General features: G+C 37.4%; 1 protein-coding gene and 1 non-coding gene across 7 annotated transcripts in view; both read right to left on the bottom strand.

Annotated features, from left to right (window-relative positions):
- Positions 1-24,238, bottom strand: part of DLG2 (discs large MAGUK scaffold protein 2) — a 1,912,587-nt gene that overhangs the window by 1,541,549 nt on the left and 346,800 nt on the right. The window contains exon 1 of one of the 6 annotated variants that reach the window (XM_060176797.1): positions 13,041-13,400. The exons of the other annotated variants lie outside the window; for them this stretch is intronic. Within the exon in view, the coding sequence (XP_060032780.1) occupies positions 13,041-13,070 (30 nt within the window). The 5' untranslated portion in view covers positions 13,071-13,400. Of the gene's footprint in view, positions 1-13,040; positions 13,401-24,238 lie in introns of those variants that run through there. 6 annotated transcript variants of the gene reach the window in all.
- Positions 15,881-15,986, bottom strand: LOC132534129 (U6 spliceosomal RNA). The gene has a single exon (XR_009545807.1). It is a non-coding gene; the product is annotated as a U6 spliceosomal RNA (small nuclear RNA).

Raw genomic sequence — 24,238 nt, 5'->3', positions numbered from 1 at the left:
AGATACCAGGGAACCACTCAGCTCTAGAATATGGCAGTTCTAGAACTCAGTCATGAAGTCAGGAATGAATCTGGGGCCTCTGGGGCTTCAGGCATGTAAATTTGAATGTACACTTTTTAGTAATACATTCTCCTACCTAAAATTACTTAGATTTATTAGCTCACCTATTCATGGTCAATCTCTCTATAGAGAATAAATTCTATGAGAGCTACTACTATGTCTAATTTATTTCTGTTTTATTTTTCTTACTTACAATATTATAAGCACATAGTATGCACTTTGTAAACATTTACAGAGGTAATGAATATTGTATTTCATTCTTATAAAAACTCATTTGATTCTGCACAATAATCTTGTGAAGGAAGTATTGACAAACCCTCACTTCAGACTTGAGAAAATAAGTCTCAGGGAGGGTAAACTAAGTTGACTAAGATTACTAATGTGATCAAAAGGCAATACCAATTTTAATAACATTATTTTATTTTCTAAACCTTGGTTCAATGCACATTATCAAATTGCCTGTGATGAAATATACAAATGCAAGTAGACAGTTCTATCATATGACTCTAATTATGTATAACCTGATTTAAGAAAAACTTATCTACAAACATTCAGATAAAATAATGGGCAAATAATAAAGGTTAGTAATTAATTTTTGAACCCTATAAAGAGTTATGAGGCTTATTTAAAGTTTGAATTCAGTAAATATGTTGGCATATTATTTTATATGTACTTGCTTCCTTTGTAAATCCACATTTATTCCATAAAATAAGATTTATTTATAGGTCTTACAAGGGCAATCCTCTCAAACTCATAGTTTTTCACAACTTTTACTCACAGTGTCAAAAACAGTTTCTGTTGTGAATAACATCCTAATAACAGGAATTGGCATTGATTACCACTTACTACAGAAGTACTAACAAATGACTGATATGAGTCATACATTAAGATTTTACTTCATGTTCAGCAGGGAAGCAATTACAGAAGCCAGACCTTCCACCTTCTGCACCCCATAATGACTCTGGGTCCATCTCCCAGAGGAATAAAGAATAGGAAAGCTATCAGGGGAGGGGATGGGATACGGAGTTCTGGTGGTAGGAACTGTGTGGTGTTGTACTCCTCTTATTCTATTTTTGTCCTTGTTTCCTTTTTATAAATAAATATTTTTAAAAAATAGGAAAGCTACCAGGGGAGGGGATGGGATATGGAGTTCTAGTGGTGGGAATTGTGTGGAGTTACACCCCTCTTATCCTATGGTTTTTGTCAGTGTTTCCTTTTTATATATAATTTTTTTTAAAAAAGATTTTATTTAATTTCATTTTTTTTATTTTCATAGGCTATGTGTGTGTCCCAAGACTATAACTCTATAGTTAATTCTGAGTAATTTTTCATTAACTGGCATATGGATACACTGTGTCAATTTAATCAGATGTTTGGGTTGAGAAGGAACAAAATCCAAAGTATTCAATATAACATCAGGGTATACTTACCTAAATAATGGCCTTGAAGTGCTCAACTAAGAAAAGATAATAGTGGATCAGTGCATGGATCTGTCATTTTTAAATGTGGGATGCTAGGAGCCAGATGGTGGGGTACCCAGTTGAGTACACAAACTACCCTGGGTTCAAACTCCCACTTCCCACGTGCAGAGGGGAAGCTTCACAAGAAGTGAAGTAGGTCTGAAGATATTTCTCTTTCTCCCTCCCTTTTATCTTATCTCCTCTTTCAGTTTTTTTTCTCTCCTACCAAGTGAAAGAAATAAGGGGAGAAATAAAAGAGAAGAGAAGAGAAGAGAAGAGAAGAGAAGAGAAGAGAAGAGAAGAGAAGAGAAGAGAAGAGAAGAGAAGAGAAGGAGAAAAATGGCCACTGGGAGTGGTGGATTCACCTGGTAGCAAAACAAATAAATAAAATGTGAAGTGTCTTTCTTCATTGGATTGGTCTGAAGAGTAGATCTTGTAACTCATCTTATACAGTTTACATGCCAGACTTTCTAACCTTCTCTTCCTTTAGAAGTACTATCCTCTCCCCACCCTGCCCACTGCAATAATCCCCTACTCCTCACTGTGTCTATTTACCATATGTGGTAGTTTATCCAGAATCTTCCCATTCTATTGTCCCCTCCTTGCTGTATGAGTTTGTTACTTCCCCAAATAAACCTTTACAGATATTAAACCCCCACATACCCTACTTCTAGGCCCATCAAATGTTTTGAATATCTTTGTGCTCATCTCATAAAACCCTTATCACATATCACTGTAATTTATAGAGCTAATAGTTCTTTCCCATAAAACTAAAGGTTCTATAATGTTGTTCATTTTCTTTACATACAGCTCTAATATAAGATAAAAATCATTTTACCTCCCTTATTCCCCTCACAAACTATAGTTGTTAATATTTAAGGAGTCAATTTCTAAGAGAACAGCATTACAGTTATTTCTGTTAAGATCATAATATATAATATACTTACCAGTCCTAGTAAAACTATGCTTTCAATGCCCATCCACAACTTTTAGTTCCTTTTAGAATTTTATATTTAATTGTTGTAAAAGATAGTATGCTGACAAAAGCAAAGGGTGATATCATATTTAAGAGTATCAGTAAGAGCTCTTTTGACACTGCCTGCTTCATTTTTTATTTTTCATCAGCTGTTTGCCTTTTATTATGTATATTAACCTGTTAAAATATTAAAAATTAATAGTACCATTATGCCCTTACTAAGAAATTACAGTGGTAACATAACATATTACAGTTTCTTTATAGATATTTTTTAAAAACTTAATGTTTGAAAGCCTGATTAAATGGACATCTGAAATGATGGCAGTAAATATCCAACTACTACCTTTCAAGGTACTTAGTATATTTGAATAATTTTATTTTCAGAGATAATATACTTTAGAATAATATTAGGTTAAAGATAGAAAAGGAAGGACCTCAGAAATGCAATAAAATATGTTCCTTATGTAGAGGACACTGATACCCACATGCCTCTAGGTGTCCAAAGTCACAGAGTGCAGATTTACTTTGATTTTTCACAGTTCTGCACTTCTATTCTATATGCTATTTAATATGGTTTTTGAACATTTAAACACACCATAAGGAAAATTCTGCTGACTGCTTGCATTTCATTAAGTTTAGCCAAGAAACTTTTTTGCACTAGCCAAGGAGTCACAGCAAACTAAATCCTACCAATAGATGACTGGAGAAACCTTGGACAAAATGAATGGAATTGGAGATGATTACATTTAGTGAAGAAAGTAAAATGAATGATGACTGTTAGAGGTGTGGCTATGGAGTAGCAGCAGCTGCATTTTGGTCTCCCCAATCAATTAGGAAGATCAATGAAAATCACCTTAAAATTCAACAAAATGTGACCAGGATCTCTTCAGAAACTCACCAAGCCACAGCTGAGTACAGACATATATGGCTCATGGACAGAAAAAGAGTGAGGAAGCAGAGCGAGTCCCAGGACCAAAAGGGATGGCTAGTACCAGTAGTACCAGTCTGGGAGTTTGGTAGCTGAGAAAGAAAGAACTGGAGAGAGAGAGAGAGAGAGAGAGAGAGAGAGAGAGAGAGAGGAGAGAGAGAGAGAAAGAGGAGGAAGAGGAGGAGGAGAAGGAGGAGAAGAAAATTACCTAAGCCGTTGGTGAGTACAGACAAATGTGGCTTTTGGAAGGAAAGGGGGTGAGTGAACAATTCCCAGGACTAAAAACCCATGGTCAGAGACTGCAGGCACCAAATTAGATTGGCAGTAAGGCACTCCACTTCCAGGTCCTAGTTTTAACAACAAAAAGATGGTTAAAAAGAAAAAATGACCTAAAAAAAATCACAAATTTACAACTGTGAGTTCTTGAGTCTCCATTGCTGTTGCCCCTCAGAGGCTGGAACAGCAGCAGAGAAACTCTATATTGACTTCGAGGTCACAGAGCCAGCTCAGTGACTCAGGACAAAATCTCTCCTCCCCCATCAAATATATAAACAGGGATATCAAACACCTTAACTACAGTGCCTCCTGCTGGCACAACAAAATTCACACTAAATGAGGAAATTGAATAACACAGACAGCAGTGACAGAAAACCCATAGACCTAAAAAAAAAAAAAAAAAGGCAGAGATAGAGTTCAGAAAACTTATTATGAAATCAACTCAAGAAACTAAAGATTCAAGAACTCAGCAATCACTTTACCAAAGAATTACAAAGTATGAAAAAAAAAAAAAAAGAAAGAAAGAAAAACCTCCAAATAGAACTCAAAACTTCAGGGCCTAAAGGACATGCTGAATGCAGTTTATGTTAAGGAAAGAAATCTCAAAAGTAGACTTTCTCAGGTGGAAGAGAGAATATCAACACTAGAAGACACAACTACCACACAGTGTGACTTTAAAACTCTTGGAGAAGAAAAAGATTTTAGGAAAAATGAAGCACTTCTCATGAAACAGCAGATTCCATCAGAAAAATGGACACCAGAGCTATCGGGATACCTGAGGAAGGAGAGAGAGAGAGAAAGAGAGAGAGAGAGAATTTCCCATAGCTGAGCAATGTTCAAAATACAGAAGTCCAAGAAGGTGAACACACCTAAATTCTTAAATCCAAAATGACACACACCAAGACATGTTATTGTAAAACTATCCAAAACCAGAGAAAAGGAAAAAATTCTGCAGACTACCAGAGAAAAGAAGAAATTCACATACAAAGACAGACCTGTCGGGATTTCAACAGACTTTTTATCACAAATCCTAGAGGAAAGGAGGTAATGGAACAGCATATTCAAAGTGTTAAAAAGATAATAATTGCCAACCACGAATTCTACATCTTTTTTAATTATCCTCCAAATATGAAAGGCAAATAAAGATCTTTGCAAACATTCAGAAATTAAACAAATTTGCCACTACAAGCCCTGCCTTGCGAGAATCACTACAAGAAGTCCAACATGAAAAGAAGAAGCAAAGAAATCCCATCTTTTAATGTGCTGATCAATACTAGAATAGAACCATGCACACAACAGGGAAAATCTGAAACAGGAAAGAAGAGCATAGAATAGAGCAACATAGTGCACTGTTGGTAAACCAGGGCCAACTTGAAAAAGACTCTTGTAGATATTGTAAGTAATACACAATATTCATAATAACAATAAAATATAGCATAAGACCAAAAAGAAAACATAGGTACAGTAGGCAAGACCATTATAGAAAACCATCTACATAAAATAAGAAACAGAAACAAATAAGAAAAGAGTGAACAAGAATATAAATCAACCTCAAAACAAAAACCAGAATGGCTATAAGCAAACCACATTTAGCAATAATCACCCTACATGTAAATGACTTAAAATTGCCAGTCAAAAGATTCACGGTGACTGAAAATTAAAAACCAGGACCCATCTATTCTGTGTCTCCAGGAAACACACATCCAAAAGTGTACGTGGAACATTCGCAAGGATCAACTATATGTTGGGACAGAAAGACAACCTTAATAAATATGCTAATATTTAAATCTTAAAAAGCATTTTTTCTGACCATGAGGCATGGATATAATAAATCAACAACAAAAAGAAACAAAGAAATACACCCAAATTATGGAGCTTGAACAATAAATACACTCTAACACTTGGGTCACTGGAGAAATTAAAAGAGAACATAAATGTTACTTGAAGATCAATGAAAATTAAGAGACCAACTACCAGACCCTGTGGTATGCAGCCAAAGCTTTTCTAAGACAGAAGTTTATAGCAATACAGGCCCATATTAACAGACAGTGAAGATCTCAAGTAAGTTACCTAACATCACAACGGGGGCAACTAGAAAAGGAGCAACAAAGAGATCCAAGAGTCAGCAGGAGGAAAGAAATATTCAAAATCAAAGCAGAAATTAATGAACTAGAATCCAGAAAGATGATCTGAAAGATTAATGAAACCAAGACTTGGTTCTCTGAAAGGATAAATAAAATAGATAAACCACTGGTAAAAGAAAAAGAGAGAAAGCTATGATAAAAACAATCAGGAATGAGTGAGATGAAATTACAGCTGAAGATGGTGAGATATGAAGAACCATATGAGAATATGATTATGAACATCACTATGGAAATAAATTGGACAACCTAGATGAAATGGATGCATCTCTAGGGGGTCAAGTGTGGCACAGTTGGTCAAGCACACATACTACCATGTGTAAGGGATCTGGGTTCAAGCCCCTGCTCCACACCTGCAAGAGGAACACTTAGTTAGCAGTGAAGCAAGTGTGCAGGCATTTTTCTCTCTTCCTCTCCTTTGCTTTTTTATCTTTACTTATTAGATAGAAACAGTCAGAAGTTAAGAGGGGAGTGGGAGATACAGAGGGAGAGAGGCAGAGAGACACATCTTCAGCCCAGCTTCACCACTTGCAAAGCTTTCTCCCCTGCAGGTGGGAACCAGGGGCTTGAACATGGGTCCTTGTGCATTGTTATGTGCGCACTCAACCAGATGCACCACCACTAGATATAGATATAGACCACAACCTCTAAAATATATGTAAGAAAATGTTGGTGAAACTTTGCAGGATCTTCACATGAAAGATGTATTTGTAGACTCAACCTATTGAGCATGAAAAATGAAAACAAGAGTAAATAAATGGGATTAAATGAAACTAAAAGTGTCTGCATATTGAAAGCAAACTACACAAGGATAAACAGGCAACCCAGTAAAGGGGAGAAGATATTTACACCTTACACACCAGACAAGTGACTGATATCAAACATCCATATAGAATTGGTACAGATCTACAAAGAAGCAAAATAACCCAGTAAAATTGGGCCAAAGAACTAAACAGTTTTCTCAAGAAGAGACACACATGGCCCATGGAAATATGAAGAAATAATACACTTCACTTATCATTAGAGAAACACAAATTTAAACATACTGACATACCATCTCACACTTGAGAGAATGGCTTATATCAACAAACCAGGAAAGGACGGAAAAGACAGGTCTATCTTGCAGAACGTTGTCCCACTGGTTAATAAGTCACAGGTCTCTAACAGTTTCACTATCAAAATTATTGGTATTATTGTCTTTCATTTTTTAAAAATATATGAAAAGAAAATCTGCTCTAAGAACTTAATTCCATTAGTTACAAAATTATGTTTAATCAGTATTGATGTTATCTCATTTTCCTCAATGATCACATGCAGAGGGATTAATTTATGATATAAATTGTGAGTTGCTCAGTAAACTGAATGAATTTATACTGCATAATAAAGACTTGTTTCCATATGAAAGAGATAGTGCTGGATACTTTAAATACCTAGCTACAATCTCATTTACACATAGGTAAAATATCAATTTCATAGATGAAAAATTCAAAACTCATGGGACTCAACACCCTACCCAAATTCTAAAGTTATTAAGTGTCAGAAAATCCAAATCTTGCTCTTCACACTAGACCATACTACATTTCCCCCCCCCTTCAGTAACATCTATGATGAAGGAGTTAAAATTGAATGGAGACAGAATCAGTCATATGAAAGAGAAGGCTCAATCTTACAAAAGTGATCTGAAAAGATCTTGGGGATATGTATGGCAGAAACTGTTTTGGGAAGCCCTGTTGATTTCTTAATCCCAAGTGTCTTGCCCCAAGTCTCAGGGCTTAGGCAAATCAGTCAGACTTAACTGGAACTCTTAATACCTTAAACAATATGAGTCTTACATAGTCAGATCACTCCATCAGAAGGTTGATATTAGTATGAAATGAGCCACTAGTCATTCCCTTTCTTTCACAAACAGAAAAGATAAAAATACTCCCCTAGGGGAGTCGGGCAGTAGCGCAATGGGTTAAGCGCACTTGGGGCAAAGCGCAAGGACCTGTTTCTATCTTTGGGTTCCAGTTCAAGGCCCCAGTCCCCACCCACAGAAGGAAAGCTTCACAAGTAGTGAAGTAGGTATGCAGGTGTCTCTATTTCTGGATGTTATGCATGTCAGCCTAAGTTGCTGTGACTAGGGAACATCAGAGAAATTCGTAGGCATAAGAACCAGGAGGGAGTTTTTGTTGTCAAGACCAGTCTCGAAATCTTGTGTCCTTTTATCATGGTGGCAAACATGAAAACATAGGCATATTTTAAGAAGTGTGCAGTTGTACCACTAAAGCATAAATTCTCTTGTAAATAAATGTTACTTAATTTTTTAAAATTGAAAAAAAAAAAAAGAATCCTGGTTCAAGCCCCCGGCTCCCCACCTGCAGGGGAGTCACTTCACAGGCAGTGAAGCAGCTCTGCAGGTGTCTATCTTTCTCTCCCCCTCTCTCTCTTGCCCTCCTCTCTCCATTTCTCTCTGTCCTATCCAACAACGATGACACCAATAGCAACCACAACAATAACTACAACAAGAAAACAACAAAGGCAACAAAAGGGAAAATAAATAAATAAATAAATATAAAAAATACTCCCCTAGGATTTCTAATAGATGCTTTTATATTGTCATTATGTAGTAATGAGGTTTCAACTTATCAGAAGTCCTTCTCTCATTATTCTAACATTCATTCTTAAGAATGTGATAGAAGTTTTTAAAACGGGAGTCGGGCTGTAGCGCAGCGGGTTAAGCGCAGGTGGAGCTAAGCTCAAGGACCGGCGTCAGGATCCCGGTTTGAGCCCCCGGCTCCCCACCTGCAGGCAGGTCCCTTCACAGGCTGTGAAGCAGATCTGCAGGTGTCTGTCTTTCTCTCCCCCTCTCTGTCTTCCCCTCCTCTCTCCATTTCTCTCTGTCCTATCCCACAACAACAACATTAATAATAACTACAACAATAAAACAACAAGGGCAACAAAATGGAATAAATAAATAAAATAAAATAAAATAATAAAAAAGAAAGCAATCTAAAATAAAAGAAGTTTTTAAAACACAGACTGAGTCTTTTTAATATATAGGCTGTGTACTTGATATGCAGACTCTCTCAAAAGCCTAGACCAAGTAAATCAGAAGCAACCAATGGCACAGCTATTTACAAGATACTGGGTACTGTACAGCAAACCTTAACAAAAGGACTTTTCAAAGTTAACCCAATTAACAAATAATGTGATGAAAACATTATCTATTGTCTTTTTGAACCCTAAGACAGCAGGAACCTCACATCTCCACTAGAGAGCCTATATTTCCCCCAGTCCTGGAACCTTAGGATAGGGCACACTTTCCCGCATGACTCTCCCAATCCATATCAAATAATATTGCATCTGCTGATCGCAACCTAATCAACGCAACGACTGTCACCTCAACATGCTTCAGCTCAGACTGTGTCCAGAGACTTCAGGTGTGGAATGACAACCTCCATTACTCGGGTGATACCTTTCCTTTCATAGTATTCTCTAATTCCATCCCAGGTGGTTCACTTTCTAACAAAGTCCCGAAATCTGGATATAGACCAGGTTCTGTGAGAGAGAGCAGATGTTCACACGTATCCATAAACTAGTGCAAAATATATACCTGAAAGCAGAAATACACTAGAGTTTGCAGTGAGTACCCCCCCCCCAACACTTCCTCTCCACTGTTCCAACCTTTGGGTCCATGATTGCTCAACAATTTGTTTGGCTTTGTATGTTAACTCTCTTTTCAGCCACCAGGTTCCAGATGCCATCAGGATGCCGGCCAGGCTTCCCTGGACTGATGACCCCACCAATATGTCCTGGAGCTCTGCTTCCCCAGAGACCCACCCTACTAGAGAAAGAGAGAGGCAGACTGGGAGTATGGAATGACCAGTCAACGCCCATGTTCAGCGGGGAAGCAATTACAGAAGCCAGACCTTCCACCTTCTGCAACCCACAATGACCCTGGGTCCATGCTCCCACAGGGAGAGTGGGAAAGCTATCAGGGGAGAGGATGGGATATGGAGATTGGGTGGTGGGAACTGTGTGGAGTTGTACCCCTCCTATCCTATGGTTTTGTTAATTTATCCTTTCTTAAATAAAAAATAAATTTAAAAAAAGAATGTGATACAAACAAATGAAAAGAAACTGACTTCTACAGTGTTTACAATGAAAGGAGTGGAAATACAAGGCAAACACAGAGGTCATAAGAGAACCCAAAGAGAGAGTAGATGCCTTTCATGCCAAGACAGGAAGGTAAGAAAAGAACCAATGCATTTATGTTTTCCTGCTCAAGAAAACCCAGGGAGAAGAATAGTAGTCAACAGTGATACTAAGACTTGCTGTGGAGGCAATGAAGTTGAAACAGATCAGTTAGTAGTTCCAATCTTAGATAAAGCAAACTTTTAAGAAAGTATCTCATGCAAAACTGCTAGAAGAAACAAGAATGGGTGTATGGAAATACTGTTTGGAAGCTTATTGTCAATTTAAAAAAGTAAAAAAAAAACTGCTAGAAGGTGAACTCACTGCTATATGAGAAAAAGATGGGGATTGAACCATGAGAGAATTTAAATTTCCAAGTTGGTTGCAAATCTCTTGTCAAAGATTTTAGTCAAGTAAAGCAAAGGAATAACAATTATGAAGTCAACTGGGGGGGGGAGGAGTATTAATGGAATAAAGAGTAAATAGGCTGAGGTACGGCGGTAGCACAGCGGGTTAAGCGCACATGGCACAAAGCACAAGGACCAGCATAAGGACCTCGGTTCAAGCCGCGGGAGGGGAGGAAGTCCCTTCACAGGCGGTGAAGCAGGTCTGCAGGTGTCTATCTTTCTCTCCCCCTCTCTCTCTTCCCCTTCTCTCTCCATTTCTCTCAATCCTATCCAACAACGATAATATCAACAACAATAATAATAATTACAACAGCAAAAAATAAACAAGAGCAACAAAGGGAAAATAATTTTTTTAAAAAAGAGTAAATAGGCAATAACTCTTGCTATCCATAGGTAAGTTTTAAACTAACCATGCATTATTTACTATGCAAACACTGTTATATCACTTTATTGTATTTTTGTCCTAAGGATATCTCTGCCAGCCTAGTAATATTCCCAAATAAAATTAATTCTGAAAATTAATGAAATCTAATATGGGTTTTGGTCTTGTTGAGTTATATCATCTAACTAAAAGTGTGTATGCAATGGTTATTCTTTTTAATATAATACTAAAACCAACAATATTTATCTGTTTATTATTTTTACAAAAGAACTACTCAGATCTGGCTTATGATGATGGCAGAGATTGAACTTGGGACCTTTAGGCATAAAGTCTTTTGCATAATCATTACACTAGTTCCCTGATCCCAAAGTAATAACTATTGCCCTGTATCTTTAGACACTAATATTTTTGTAAGCAAATATAAAGCATAAGTTATGTACTTTTAATTGGACAATCTTTGAGATCTTTTTTCTACATTAAGAAAACTTAAGAGTTCATCAGTATTGATTTAACTTGCTCAATACGACAGAACCACAATTTTGAATTCTAATAATTTTACAACTTACTTTTAAAGTACTAATTAAATTTTATAGCACCTGAGAATAATTTGTAAATAAATTATGATGAAACAGAACTAGAACAGATTTCACAGTATTTTTTCAAATAAAGTAACACCAAATGTCACACCTCAGTAAAAGTAAAACATATTTGATGTGGTATGGATTTGAAGCCTGAAAACTTTCAGTTGGGGTATTTGACCAGAACTCTTAAATTTTTACCTTTAAAAATTATCAAGCATTTCACTCAGGTTTTTTTAGTTAAATTAGTAAAAAATAAACTAGTATTAATTAAAATAAATTAAAAGCAAACTAAGTGAGAAACCTGTGTTTCCTTGTGGAATAGATAGATGATAGACATAATAAAGAATAGCAAAACCTGATTACATGGTATTACTTGGTTTGAGACTTGAAAATTAAATCAAAGTTTCTTCAGTGATGAAAAGAGTTCATCTACACTTAATAAGTCTCTTGCACAAAGTTATCAATCTTGTTATGATTAATGGTGTGAATATCAAAAGATACAGCTCAAATTAACTCAAAGGCATCCTTACATGCAAAATGAAAAGGAAGCTAATGAGTAAGTTTGTCTTAGCTAGTTTTTTTTCTAAAAACAATAGAATTTCTACTCAAATAATCAATATTTGTGAAATTTATTTTATTTTTAATATTTATTTTCCCTTTTGTTGCCTTTGTTGTTTTTTATTGTTGTAGTTATTGTTGATGTCATCGTTGTTGGATAGGACAGAGAGAAATGGAGAGGAGGGGAAGACAGAGGGGGGAGAGAAAGACAGACACCTAGAGACCTGCTTCACGGCCTGTGAAGTGACTCCCCTGCAGGTGGGGAGTCGGGGGCTCGAACCAGGATCCTTACACCTGTCCTTGTGCTTTGCCACCTGTGCTTAACCCACTGCGCTACCGCCCAACTCCCATTATTTGTGGAATTTAAACACATGATTTACAACTGATAAAGAGTAAAGTGAAAGATATTTAAAATACTTAGCTATGTCCTATAAACCCATAAAAGGGCTGCCTACTTATTTGTTCCATTCACACTTTAATTTCTGTTTCCAATAATGCAAATATTTCATTTGGTTCTAATCAAAACAGAGCCAGTTACATATTTAACATTTGTGCTTGTTTGTTTCAAATCAGGTCCTAATGACACTGTCTTTTTAAAAAAAATTTTTCACTAAAATGTAGGATATCAGGATTCTCCAATCAGAACCAATACGTCAAGCAAAGCAAAGCTGATTGGCTTCTTCAAGCATAGAAGACATGGCTTTTAAATGAAAAGCTAATTATCAGTCTCAGAAAGACTATCCTGACATGTTATGTTAAAAAAAGATGTGTAAGCTCTCCTACTACTACAGCTATTTTAATATTGAGGTATAATTAAAAGCCAAGGAAAATTCTAACATTAATAAAAATAAAACCAGAGGCAAATTTCCCTTTCAGTTGCACAAGCATAAAATAACACTTTAGGAAGTTGCAATCACAATAAAAACAGGACCCTTCAACCCTCACAGGGAACAAAATACCCAGCAAAGTAAATTATGCTAATAATTTTTTATCTCGTTAACTGGCAAGATCTACCAGAGCTGTTTAATTACAGGAGAATAACAACAGGAAAAAAAAAAATGCTGCACACAACTGCAGCCCTGTTTCCTAGCCTACCTTTGTGGTGACAATGCACAGGCAATCCATCCTGGATCCCTGCACAGGACTCAGTGCATGGAAATCACACGAGCAAATCAGCAAAGGTAAGAAAAGCCTTTGGGTAAATAGCACCCAGATAGAAGCAGAGCCTGGATTCTGCACAGATGGCTTTTCCAAGGGGGGGGCCTCATGGGAACCTTGAGCCCTCTTCCACACTTCTCAAGACAGGCAGGAGTCTCTTAGGCATGGGAAAATCCCTTAGAAATCAGGTCCGGCCAAACTTCCAGGTGGCTTGCAAAGCTCCGCAGCTGCATGGTCCTTTGGCAGATTCCGTGATCCCAGCAAGACACTGGTGAGAACCTCGCAGGATTCCCTCCTGTAGAGGAGTGTTACACTGAGCACCAGAGAATCACATTTCAGCTCTTGCTCTGGTTTCTGAATTCGATCTGCGGCTTCAGTACACCCATAAAATCTGCTTTGCGAAAGTCTCCTCTTTGTTGTCTTGGTCTTTTCTACTAACTGAGTAAGCACAGCACAGAAAACTCCACAGCCCGTCTATCACAGGGCTGTTGTGTGGCTGACAGAATAGAGGCTTTGGGTTATAAAAGCTATTTATTATGAGCATGGTTCCCGGGAGTCTAAATGATTGGAAAGAGATGACTGAGAAGCGAAGGTGCATGCGGTGCTGCATACATCACTACAGGACTTACTTGCGGTTGCGAGAGCTGCTGCTTACAAATGACGAACAGCTGGGTAAGAAAATAGGGTCAGGGACACACCAAAGCTGCAGAGTTGGAAGGCTAATGAGAAAACATAAGAGCCTCTTAAATCTGTGTGCCTTTATGGCATTTGTAAATAACACTAACAACATGGATTTTTTTTTTTAAGAAATGAGCAAATTATTAAAATGTGGGAGGAGGTGATTCCAAAGTATTTACAAAAGTTTTACATTCTCAGAGACCAAGAAAATTCGTTCTTGCCCAAACTTTTCCCTCCTCCTGGATGTCTGCAGGCACTCGTTAAGTGGGCTGGGCTTTGTGTTTCCTTCTGCAGCATTTGAAGAGCCAGATAATTAGTCCTCCCCCACCCCCACACATCTCTTTCTCTCACTAAAACTACTACAGAGACAGCCTTTGAGGACCTTACAAGCATCACTCTGCATAATCATATAGTTTTATCTCCATCATCTCAGGTACACAGTAACAGACTGAAACAGATAAGTAGAAATAAGTGCAGAGGGAAAGGGGCATGAGAGGAGTGTTAAAGGTAAAATGACCAAAAAAATTGGAAATGCATTGCCTTGTTATCACTAAAGAAAGTCAACTTATGACAACATCAAAAAGAAATGATTAGAGACACATACATTGTGATTACTTCTTCAAGAAACTAGTAGAACCACCCCATACTCATCCTCCTATCATGTCCCTCTCATTTTGTAATTAAAACGTATGCTTTTAACAATAAAAACAAAAAAGGATGGACATGTAAAAGTCAATTTTTCTATGAATTACTCAGGTTTTCACCTCAATATCCTCCTGATTGCTAAATAAATGAATGTCGGAAGGTGACACATCAATATCTTACCAAAAATGAGAGTGCTGTTTCTAAAGATGTAAAAATGTTTATGTGGGGGTCGGGCAATAGCGCAGCAGGTTTAGCGCACACGGATCCCGGTTCGAGCCCCCGGCTCCCCACCTGCAGGGGTGTCACTTCACAACCGGTGAAGCAGGTCTGCAGGTATCTATCTTTCTCTCCCCCTCTGTCTTTCCCTCCTCTCTCAACTTCTCTCTGTCCTATCCAACAACAATGACATCAATAACAACAATAATAATAACCACAACATCGATAAAATGAGGGCAACAAAAGGGAAGAACAATAGCCTCCAGGGATAACCCTGGAGGCAAAAAAAAAAATGTTTAAAGTTCACAGCGGATCAGTTCTGCCTTCAAAAAAGAGAAGCATTAAAAATCCAAAACCAAACAAATATACCCCAAATTATTGATAATCAAAAAGTTATTTCCTCTAAATAGTTATTCGCCTGGTGTAATAGACTTCAGATACTTTGCAAGTTAACAATACAGATGAAACTCAGTTCATTCAGTTAGGTAGCTTAGAGTTCAGTATCATTAAAATGTTATGGAAGTATCACTCGACCTATTCACTTCCTCATCTATTAAACCTTTGCGATAATTTAATTCAACACTTTCTACACTTGTTTCCAAGCACACATATAGTGTATCCTTGAGCATTCCTGGGTATGAGAGTGCTTCACTAATACAACTAAAGGATTTAATATGCACTGAACAATGATCATTACTTCCGTTGTCCATAGCACTTTAAAATTAACAAAGCACTAATGGCATTCTCACCAATTTGGAAGTTTACATAACTTGCCAAGGACAGAGAACAAGCACCTAGTAACTTATTACAAATACAGGGCTTTGTTAATCATGATTAGAACAGAAACAGAGATTAGAAAAAGGAAATAGATTAGATTGAAGAGTAAAGTAGATATTTTATAAACTACTCCAGGGAGGTCTGGGGAGATAGCCTAATGGTTATGCAAAAGGACTTTCATGCCTGAGATACCAAAGGTCCCTGGTTCAGTGTCCAGTACCACCATAAACCAAAACTAAGCAGTGCCCTGATAAAACAAATAAAATAAATCACAGGAAGAAAGGTATTTTTAGGTCTACATACTATTTTTACTAGACTAGAAACACGTAAGATATGGGCAAGTGAGAGAACTTTGTAAACTATAAACACCTACAGAAATAAAAAGCAGATCATCTAGCATCTCATATCTAACCTAACTCAGACACTTCTTACATCATTTATCCAAATATTTCTTTATTATTATTATTATTAAATGCTTCATAAATTTGCATGTCATCCTGCGCAGGGTCCATGCTAATTTTCTCTGTATCATTCCAATTTTAGTACATGTGCTGCCAAAGCGAGCACCAAATATTTCTTTAGGGATCACCATATAGTATTTTTTTAATTAATCACCTACTAATTAATCACCTACTAAGCCATGAATCACAAAAAGGCATTTTTGACTTTAATTCTCATTGTCTCATCTATTACCTCATTCATTCAACAAATTTATTTTTAAAAAGTATGTATGGGGGGCTATAAGATGGGCAAAATCTAGCAGAACCCCTCCCTCTAAGTAATTGAATCACAGCACAGTAAGAAAACAACTAGGGCTTTTGAAAATCACACAGAGGCCTTTAACTCAGAATGGAATATAGGTTGACCTTTAAGCAAAGGTTAGAAGCACTGATCCACATGCAGTTCAAAATCCCACTATAATTTTTACTTCCCTACCCCCATTTAACTACTTAGTAATCTGTTGTTGACAGAAGGAGCCTTAACTATAATATCCACATTTTAGTACATTTTTTAACTTTTGTTCCATTTTTATTAGTGATTTCATAATGGTTTACAATATTAGAAGATTACAGGGTTCTATTTCCACAATGAACCCACCACCAGAGTTCTGTGATTAGCACATATTTTGTATACTTATTACATACTGTATTCTTTTTTTTTTTTTGTCTCCAGGGTTATCACTGGGGCTCTGTTCCTGCACTATGAATCCAATTCTCCTGGAGGCTATTTTTTCCCTTTTGTCGCCCTTGTTGTTTATCGTTGTTGTTGTTATTATTGCCGTCGTTGTTGTTGGATAGAATAGAGAGAGGAGGGGAAGACAGAAAGAGGGAGAGAAAGACACCTGCAGATCTGCTTCACCGCCTGCGAAGTGACCCCCCTGGAGGTGGGGACCCGGGAACTCGCACTGGGATCCTTAAGCTGGTCCTTGCATTTGGCACCATGTGCACTTAACCCACTGTGCTACCACCCAGTCCCTTACATACTGTATTCTTACATAAAGTAAGCTAGACAGACTTTCTACACAATAACCTTAAGTTGAGCTGAGAATTATTAATAGAGGTTAACTTTAAACTAGAGGAAGAATAAATCCTTGTGATCTCATATTTGAAAAAGAAAATGATGCCCTTCATTTTTCTCATCAGTTTATATTATACACATCTAGTGGATTTTCATTATAGTGCTTTAGAGCAGGAGTTACACAGCCTGAACATGCACTCTCTGCAGGTGGAAAAGGGGAGCAATAATAACAAATACGCTGTACAAGCATGCAGAATATACGTTGTACAAGCATGCAGAATATACGCTGTACAAGCATGCAGAATATACGCGCTCACAACCATCAGGTTTACTTATTGTATGTAGTCAACTGAATAGTATCAGTATATTTAGATAAAAGTAAACAACTAAAAATCTTAAATTTGTTTCCACTTGGTATGCTGCTTTCTACTTTGTGCAAACCTTGTCTTCCATTGATTTCCCTCAGACATAAAGATGATAGACAAAACCAGGGAAAAAGTTAAACTGATAGACAGTAAGACTTGCACATCTGAGGCTTCTGATTCAACCTAGTCTCATTACCTGAATGGTATACTGGTTTATCTCTATTTCTCTCCTCCCCTTCCTCCTCCTTCAAACTCTCTCTTTCTCTCTATCTCTCCTTCTCCCTCTCCCTCTCTTCCTCTTTCTATCTCTCTCCCTCTCTCTCTCATATGTAAAAAATAAAAATAGATCTTTTTTAGAAAAAGGGGGTAGAAGATAATCCACTCTTTTGCCTCAAGGGAAATACTCTTTTTATTTTTAAGTTAACAAAGCATCTGTTTGAAAAACTTTTTTTTACAGCCAAAGAGCTCAAGAGGGTCTGTGATTTCACAAGAAGTGCTTGGCAAGATATAAATCCACAGTCTGCTAACTACATAACTTGATATTCCTCAAGGTTAATGACATCAAGCCAGGAACATATTGATTCCTAGTAACATCTACCACTGGAAGCTTCATATCAGAAAATTGCTATTATAAATTATTTGTACCAAGCCTGTGCCTTAACTATTTAAATGCATTACTTTTATTTGTTTCCTATGGGGAAAACATATTTCTAGTAGTAAAAATATGCCCATGCTTCTTCCCCTAGCCTACTTTCCTGGAGGGCATATACAATGGCAAAGAGCATGATTCCTGCACTTAAGAGGTACAAAAAAAATGTTGTTAGAATGAGAGAATAAACAGGATACTCCATTTCTTTTTCTCTAGGATTTTTTTTAAAAACCTTGTGATATGTATGCTTTATTCATATAAATATTACATATGTATATATTAGTGCACATATATGTGGAAATCAACTAATATAAAATATGTAGACAAGAAACTTGTGCACAAACTTAAATATACTTATGAAAAAATAATAATTTTAGTGGTAAATGCAGTCTAGTGCAAGAAGATAGCTTCAAACTATCTGATCCATGATGGAGAAGGGGCAGTTACCTGATGTGTTGCAATAACCACAGCTTGCTGTTGAGACTACTAGGCATTTGTCATCACTACAGAAAAATAGCAATAAATATGAGTGTCAGCATTTTTTATTAATAATAGAAGCAATGTATCAATTGACTATAACCTGAAGTACTGTGGCAGATTTTTTTTAGATATATTATTTCTGATGCTTACAATATCCTTCAGGAAAGAAATAAAATCTCCACTTAATAGATATAGAAACTAAAACTCCCTGAGACTATAATGATTTACCCTAGAGACACAGTGTGTAGGTGACTACAGCCCAGAATGCAAAGTTCATGTCCTTTATAGGATAGAATACCTCAAATTCTGAGGCAATTTTTGCCTCCCTGGGTCTAATGTTATAGCAAAGCACAGACAGATCAAGATAGGCCCACTGGAGCTGAAGATGGCCTGGGCTTCATATATTCGAATTACAGACAACTTGAGACTGCCCTTAAGACAGGAACATCTCTGGGCTCCTATGCTGAGGCTCTCATAGCTTATACAGGCCAGAAAGAAAGGACTCCACATGAAAAAGATCAGCTTCAAGGAAAATAACTGCAGAAGTCCACCCACCTGGTCTTCCATCCCTGTCTGTCTATTCTCCAAACACCCAGGACAGCAGGCATAGATGACAGCTGCAAAGCTTGTTAGCTTAGGAAAATAGACTGCAGGCAGGTCATGGCAAAATGCCTGCCCTGGTTTCTAAACTCTCCAGAGGCAAATAGAAATTAGGATCAACTTGAAAAGAACTTTCTTTTCCAGAGTGTTTCATGATGAAAAAATATTGCAATGGTACTAGATTTTGAAAATTCATGAAAGGTATGAGTTTAGGATTAAGTGCATGTTAAATGTATATTTATTTGTTTTGTTTTATGACAGGATAACATTGGTGGATGTATGATTTCACCACACTTAGACTAACTTTTTCATTATTTTTTACTTTAGATATTTATATAAAGAGATATATGGATAGAGGTGTCAGAATATCAGAGCTGCCTTCCCTTGGTGCCACAGCTCCTACATAGTGTCTGGACTCAAGCCCAGCCTGTGCTCATGGCAGGGCAATGCTCTGTCAGATGAGCTATTTGCCAGCCCAAATGTCTTATTTTTTTTTGTAGGAGAAACAAAAACATTAAATGAAGAAATCATTTAGTGAATCAACAAAAGCCAAAAGAAAGAAAGATGGTTCATTTTCACCTATTTTTCACAATAGTTTTTAACTATATAGTCCAGAATTTTATGTCACTTTTGCTTATATAAAGGAGTTGGAACTAAACATAGATAACCACGTAACACCCTCAACTTCAATTATTATCATTAGAATATAATCAACCTTTGAAATGTCGATGATTGCAGGTAATAAACTGTAAATGATGAGAATACTCAAATTCCATTTCCTTAGCAAATAAAGCTTTTATAAACTCTGTAGCAATCAAGTACATTCTTGAATTGAACTCAATTTTTCCTGCTAATACATAATGCTAAGAGCTGAATAGAGTCCAAATACGTAAATAGCTATGCACAGGCCACAACGTAAAGAAGCTATAAGATCTGAAATGTGATTTTGCTTTCTAGTTCATATATATAACCTAGATAGGATTATTAAATACTCCTTCTTTTTTAAAAAAATCCTTATTTTATTACTCATTTATTATTGGATAGAGTCAGAGAGAAATTGAGAAGGGAGGGGAGAGACAGAAAGGGAAAGAGACAGAGAGAGAACTGCAGCCCTGCTTCACTGCTTGTGAAGCTTTCCCCCTGCCAGTGGGGGAACAAGAGCTTAAACCCGTTCCTTATTAATTAACTAGTGATTTATATGACTACATTTTACTAGGAGTGTACATAAACACCATTCCCACCACCAAAAGACTGTGACCCATCCCTCCCACCCACTCCCACCCCCCACTGGCCCAGGAAGCTGCATGTCTACCCCTCACCACAGGGTTTTTACTTTGGTGCCCTACTTACAATTTGGTCAGGTCCTGCTTTTAGATTCCCTTTCAGATCTTCTTACTTAACTTCTGAATCACTAGTTAATTAATATGAGAGGGGGAAAATTAATCATATGTCTCAAAGTTTTTTTTTTTTTTTTGGAAGGAAGAAATAATTATTTATTTATTTATTATTTTTTAAATTTGTATTTATAAAAAAGGAAACACTGACAAAAACCATAGGATTAGAGGGGTACAACTCCACACAATTCTCACCACCAGAACTCCATATCCTATCCCCTCCCCTGATAGTTTTCCTATTCTTTATCCCTCTGGGAGTATGGACCCAGGGTCATTATGGGGTGCAGAAGGTGGAAGGTCTGGCTTCTGTAATTGCTTCCCTGCTGAACATGGGCATTGGCAAGTTAATCCATACTCCCAGTCTGTCTCTCTCTTTCTCTAGAGTAGCAGGGTTCTGGGAAATTTAGAAATACCCAGGTTCATTTGCTCCCAGCTTAGAAACACCAAATAAAATTTCACTGTTAATGTTTCAATCCCAAGGAAGGATTCCAATAAACTCTTGTAGTCAATCCTTAATTAAATAGTATGACTATATGATTCTTTGCACCTGTCCTTTTCACTGTTATTGTGTTTTTTTTTGTTTTTTTTTTATTTATTTTTTTTATTTAAATTTTTAATTTAAGAAAGGATTATCAAAGTTTTTTAAAACACAGACTGAGTCTTTTTAATATATAGGCTGTGTAATTGATATGCAGACTCTCTCAAAAGCCTAGATCAAGTAGATCAGAAGCAACCAATAGCACAGCTATATACAAGATACTGGGTACTGTACAGCAAACCCTAACAAAAGGACTTTTCAAAGTTAACCCAATTACCAAATAATGTGATGATAACATTAACTATCAATTGTCTTTTTGAACCCTAAGACAGCAGGAACCTCACATCTCCACTATAGAGCCTCTACTTCCCCCAGTCCTGGAACCCTTGGATAGGGCCCACTTTCCCATATGCCTCTCCCAATCCATATCAAATAATATTGCATCTGCTGATCACAACCTCTCCAACACAACGATTGCCACCTCAACATGCTTCACCTCAGACTGTGTCCAGAGACTTCACGTGTGGAATGAAAACCCTTCAACTTCATTACTCGGTTGAGACCTTTCCTTTCATAGTATACTCTAATTTCATCTCAAATGGTTCACTTTCTAACAAAGTCCCAAAACCTAGATATACACCAGTTTCTGTGAGAGAGAGCATATGTTCACACGTATACGTAAACTACTGCAAAATATATGCCTGAAAGCAGGAGTGCACTAGAGTTTGCAGTGAGTACCTTCTAACATTTTCTCTCCACTATTCCAAGCTTTGGGTCCATGATTACTCAACAATTTGTTTGGCTTCATATGTTAACTCTCTTTTCAGTTACCAGGTTCCAGATGTCATCAGGATGCTGGCCAGGCTTCCCTAGACTGAAGACCCCACCAATGTGTCCTGGAGCTCCACTGCCCCAGAGACACACCCTACAAGGGAAAGAGAGAGGCAGACTGGGAGTATGGACCGACCAGTCAACGCCCATGTTCAGCGGGGAAGCAATTATAGAAGCCAGACCTTCTACCTTCTGCAACCCTCAATGACCCTGGGTCCATGCTCCCAGAGGGATAGAGAATGGGAAAGCTATGGGAGGGGGTGGGAAATGGAGATTGGGTGGTGGGAATTGTATGGAATTGTACCCCTCCTACCCTATGGTTTTGTTAATTAATCCTTTCTTAAATAAAAAAAAATCTGGGTAAGGAAAAGAGACTGGTTAATGATGGTTTTCTTGGTCACTGCCAGGCCACCCCTTCACTTGAGGTCCTAGTCAAGGTATCCTTGGATTTCCCCATAGATTAAATGGGCCTAGACCTCTAGTAGATTTATATCTAATAGATCCCTCTCTACACCATCACTTGTCACTTCCATCAGGAACATCATCAATTAAAGGTCTAAAATTATCAATGATGTCTTTATTTTAATTTTCCAAATTTTGGTTTTCCCAGTGACTTGTATAATTTTGTGAGTTCTGAAAAACATCTATAACAAATTTCTCAAACTGTATTGCCTTTATAACATCAGGGTTTTTTATATCATATGACAAGTGTCAAATTGTATTTTACTTAGGTCTTTAATCCACAGCAAAATGAAAATTTCAACTGAAATACTGCATTGTAAGGGGCAAATCTATTGTCTAAACCTTATTGATGGATAATTAATCTCCAAATATATTGCAATTATGCTAAATCTATAACAAAAAGGGAAAAGTATCTGTGTTGAATACAGACAAAGATGCAACTGAAAGTTATTTCTGACTCTGATTTCTACATATCAGCTATTGATAGTATCTTTACCTCCCTCTGCCTGGCAATATAGTTTATAGAGGACTGTGAGGAATGAAACTATAGTCAAAAGTGTACAAGAGAGAAAGAGAAGAGAGAAATGATAATGTAATAAAGACAATGTTAATACATAATTCTGAAAGATGCTAGAAAACTGGCCCTCAGAGTTGTGTGGGTCAGATCACTGAACAAATGAGAAATATAAGGAATAGACCTAGAGAACATATATGATCATTTTTTCTACCTTAATCCCCTTATTACATTCTCAAATCACTTTCATTATTAAATTAACTGGTTTTTAAAAAATTAACTAGTTTAAAGCATCTGACAGAAAAGATGCTGAATGACTCTTTAGAAGGGGACCTAAAACAAGTCTCCAGGCAGTGGTTTTTATATCATATACTTACAAATCACTAGGGAAAACTTATTAAAACATATATATCTGGTACATTGCTAATGGGAATGCAAACTGGTACAACCCCTTTGGCAGACTGTATGGACAGTCCTTAAACAAATAAAAATGGAACTACCTTACTGTTCCAGCAGTACCACTCTTGGGCATTTATCCACTGGACACTCAAATACTAATCAGAAGAGACATATACACCCCTATGGTCATAGCTACGTTATTCACAATAGCCTACTGGCTAAAGAAGTTATGGGATATATATTCCACAGAATATTACTCTGCAATCCAAAAAAGATGCTAGTGTGTCTTTTGGGACAAAATGAATAGAACTAGAGTTGGTTGTGCTTAGAGAAATAAATAAAGATATGAAAGACAACTACCACATGGTTTCACTCATGTGTGAAATCTAAAGATCTGATTTACATGAACCTACAAAAAAAAATCCAAACAAAACAGTAGCAAGCAAACTATAAGACTTGTGAGGGGGTTCCCGGAAGATGGCGGACTGAGAAGCTGCTAGTGGCTTGAGCTCTGATCACATCTTCTGGAAACAGTAGGATTTTCTGCCTTTAGTAGGCCAGTCAATAAGGGGTCCTAGTGGTGACACCAAGGAGGTGACTATAACTTAATTTGGGTTAAGAATTAGAGTAGAGGTGGCGTGGACTAGCGGGCGGGCTGCTCCAGACTATTCAGGCTGCGGCAGGCAAGGCAGGTGCTCCGGGCACTGTCCTCGGCCCAGGAAGGCGGCTCCTCCACCAGTTGCAGAGCACTGCTGGATGGCTTGCAGAGGACCGGGAGGGAGCACTGTAGCTGAGGGGCTTTCTCTTGGGAGTCTCCGGGGACCACCGCGACCCTGAGGGCGGATCCGAGGACATCCTTGAGTACAGCTCTCATTGGATCAAAAGGACTTGGAGCTAGTTTTCATCTTTGAGAAATCCTTTAAAAAAGCTTCGGGGGGGGGGGGGGTTCCCGGAAGATGGCGGACTGAGAAGCTGCTAGTGGCTGAGCTCTGACCACATCTCCTGGAAACGGTAGGATTTTCTGCCTTTAGCAGGCCAGCCAATAAGGGGTCCTAGCGGTCACACCAAG

Source organism: Erinaceus europaeus, chromosome 17, assembly GCF_950295315.1.
Source record: "Erinaceus europaeus chromosome 17, mEriEur2.1, whole genome shotgun sequence".
NCBI classification, from domain to species: domain Eukaryota; kingdom Metazoa; phylum Chordata; class Mammalia; order Eulipotyphla; family Erinaceidae; genus Erinaceus; species Erinaceus europaeus.
This window is presented reverse-complemented; position numbering and strand designations above follow the sequence as displayed.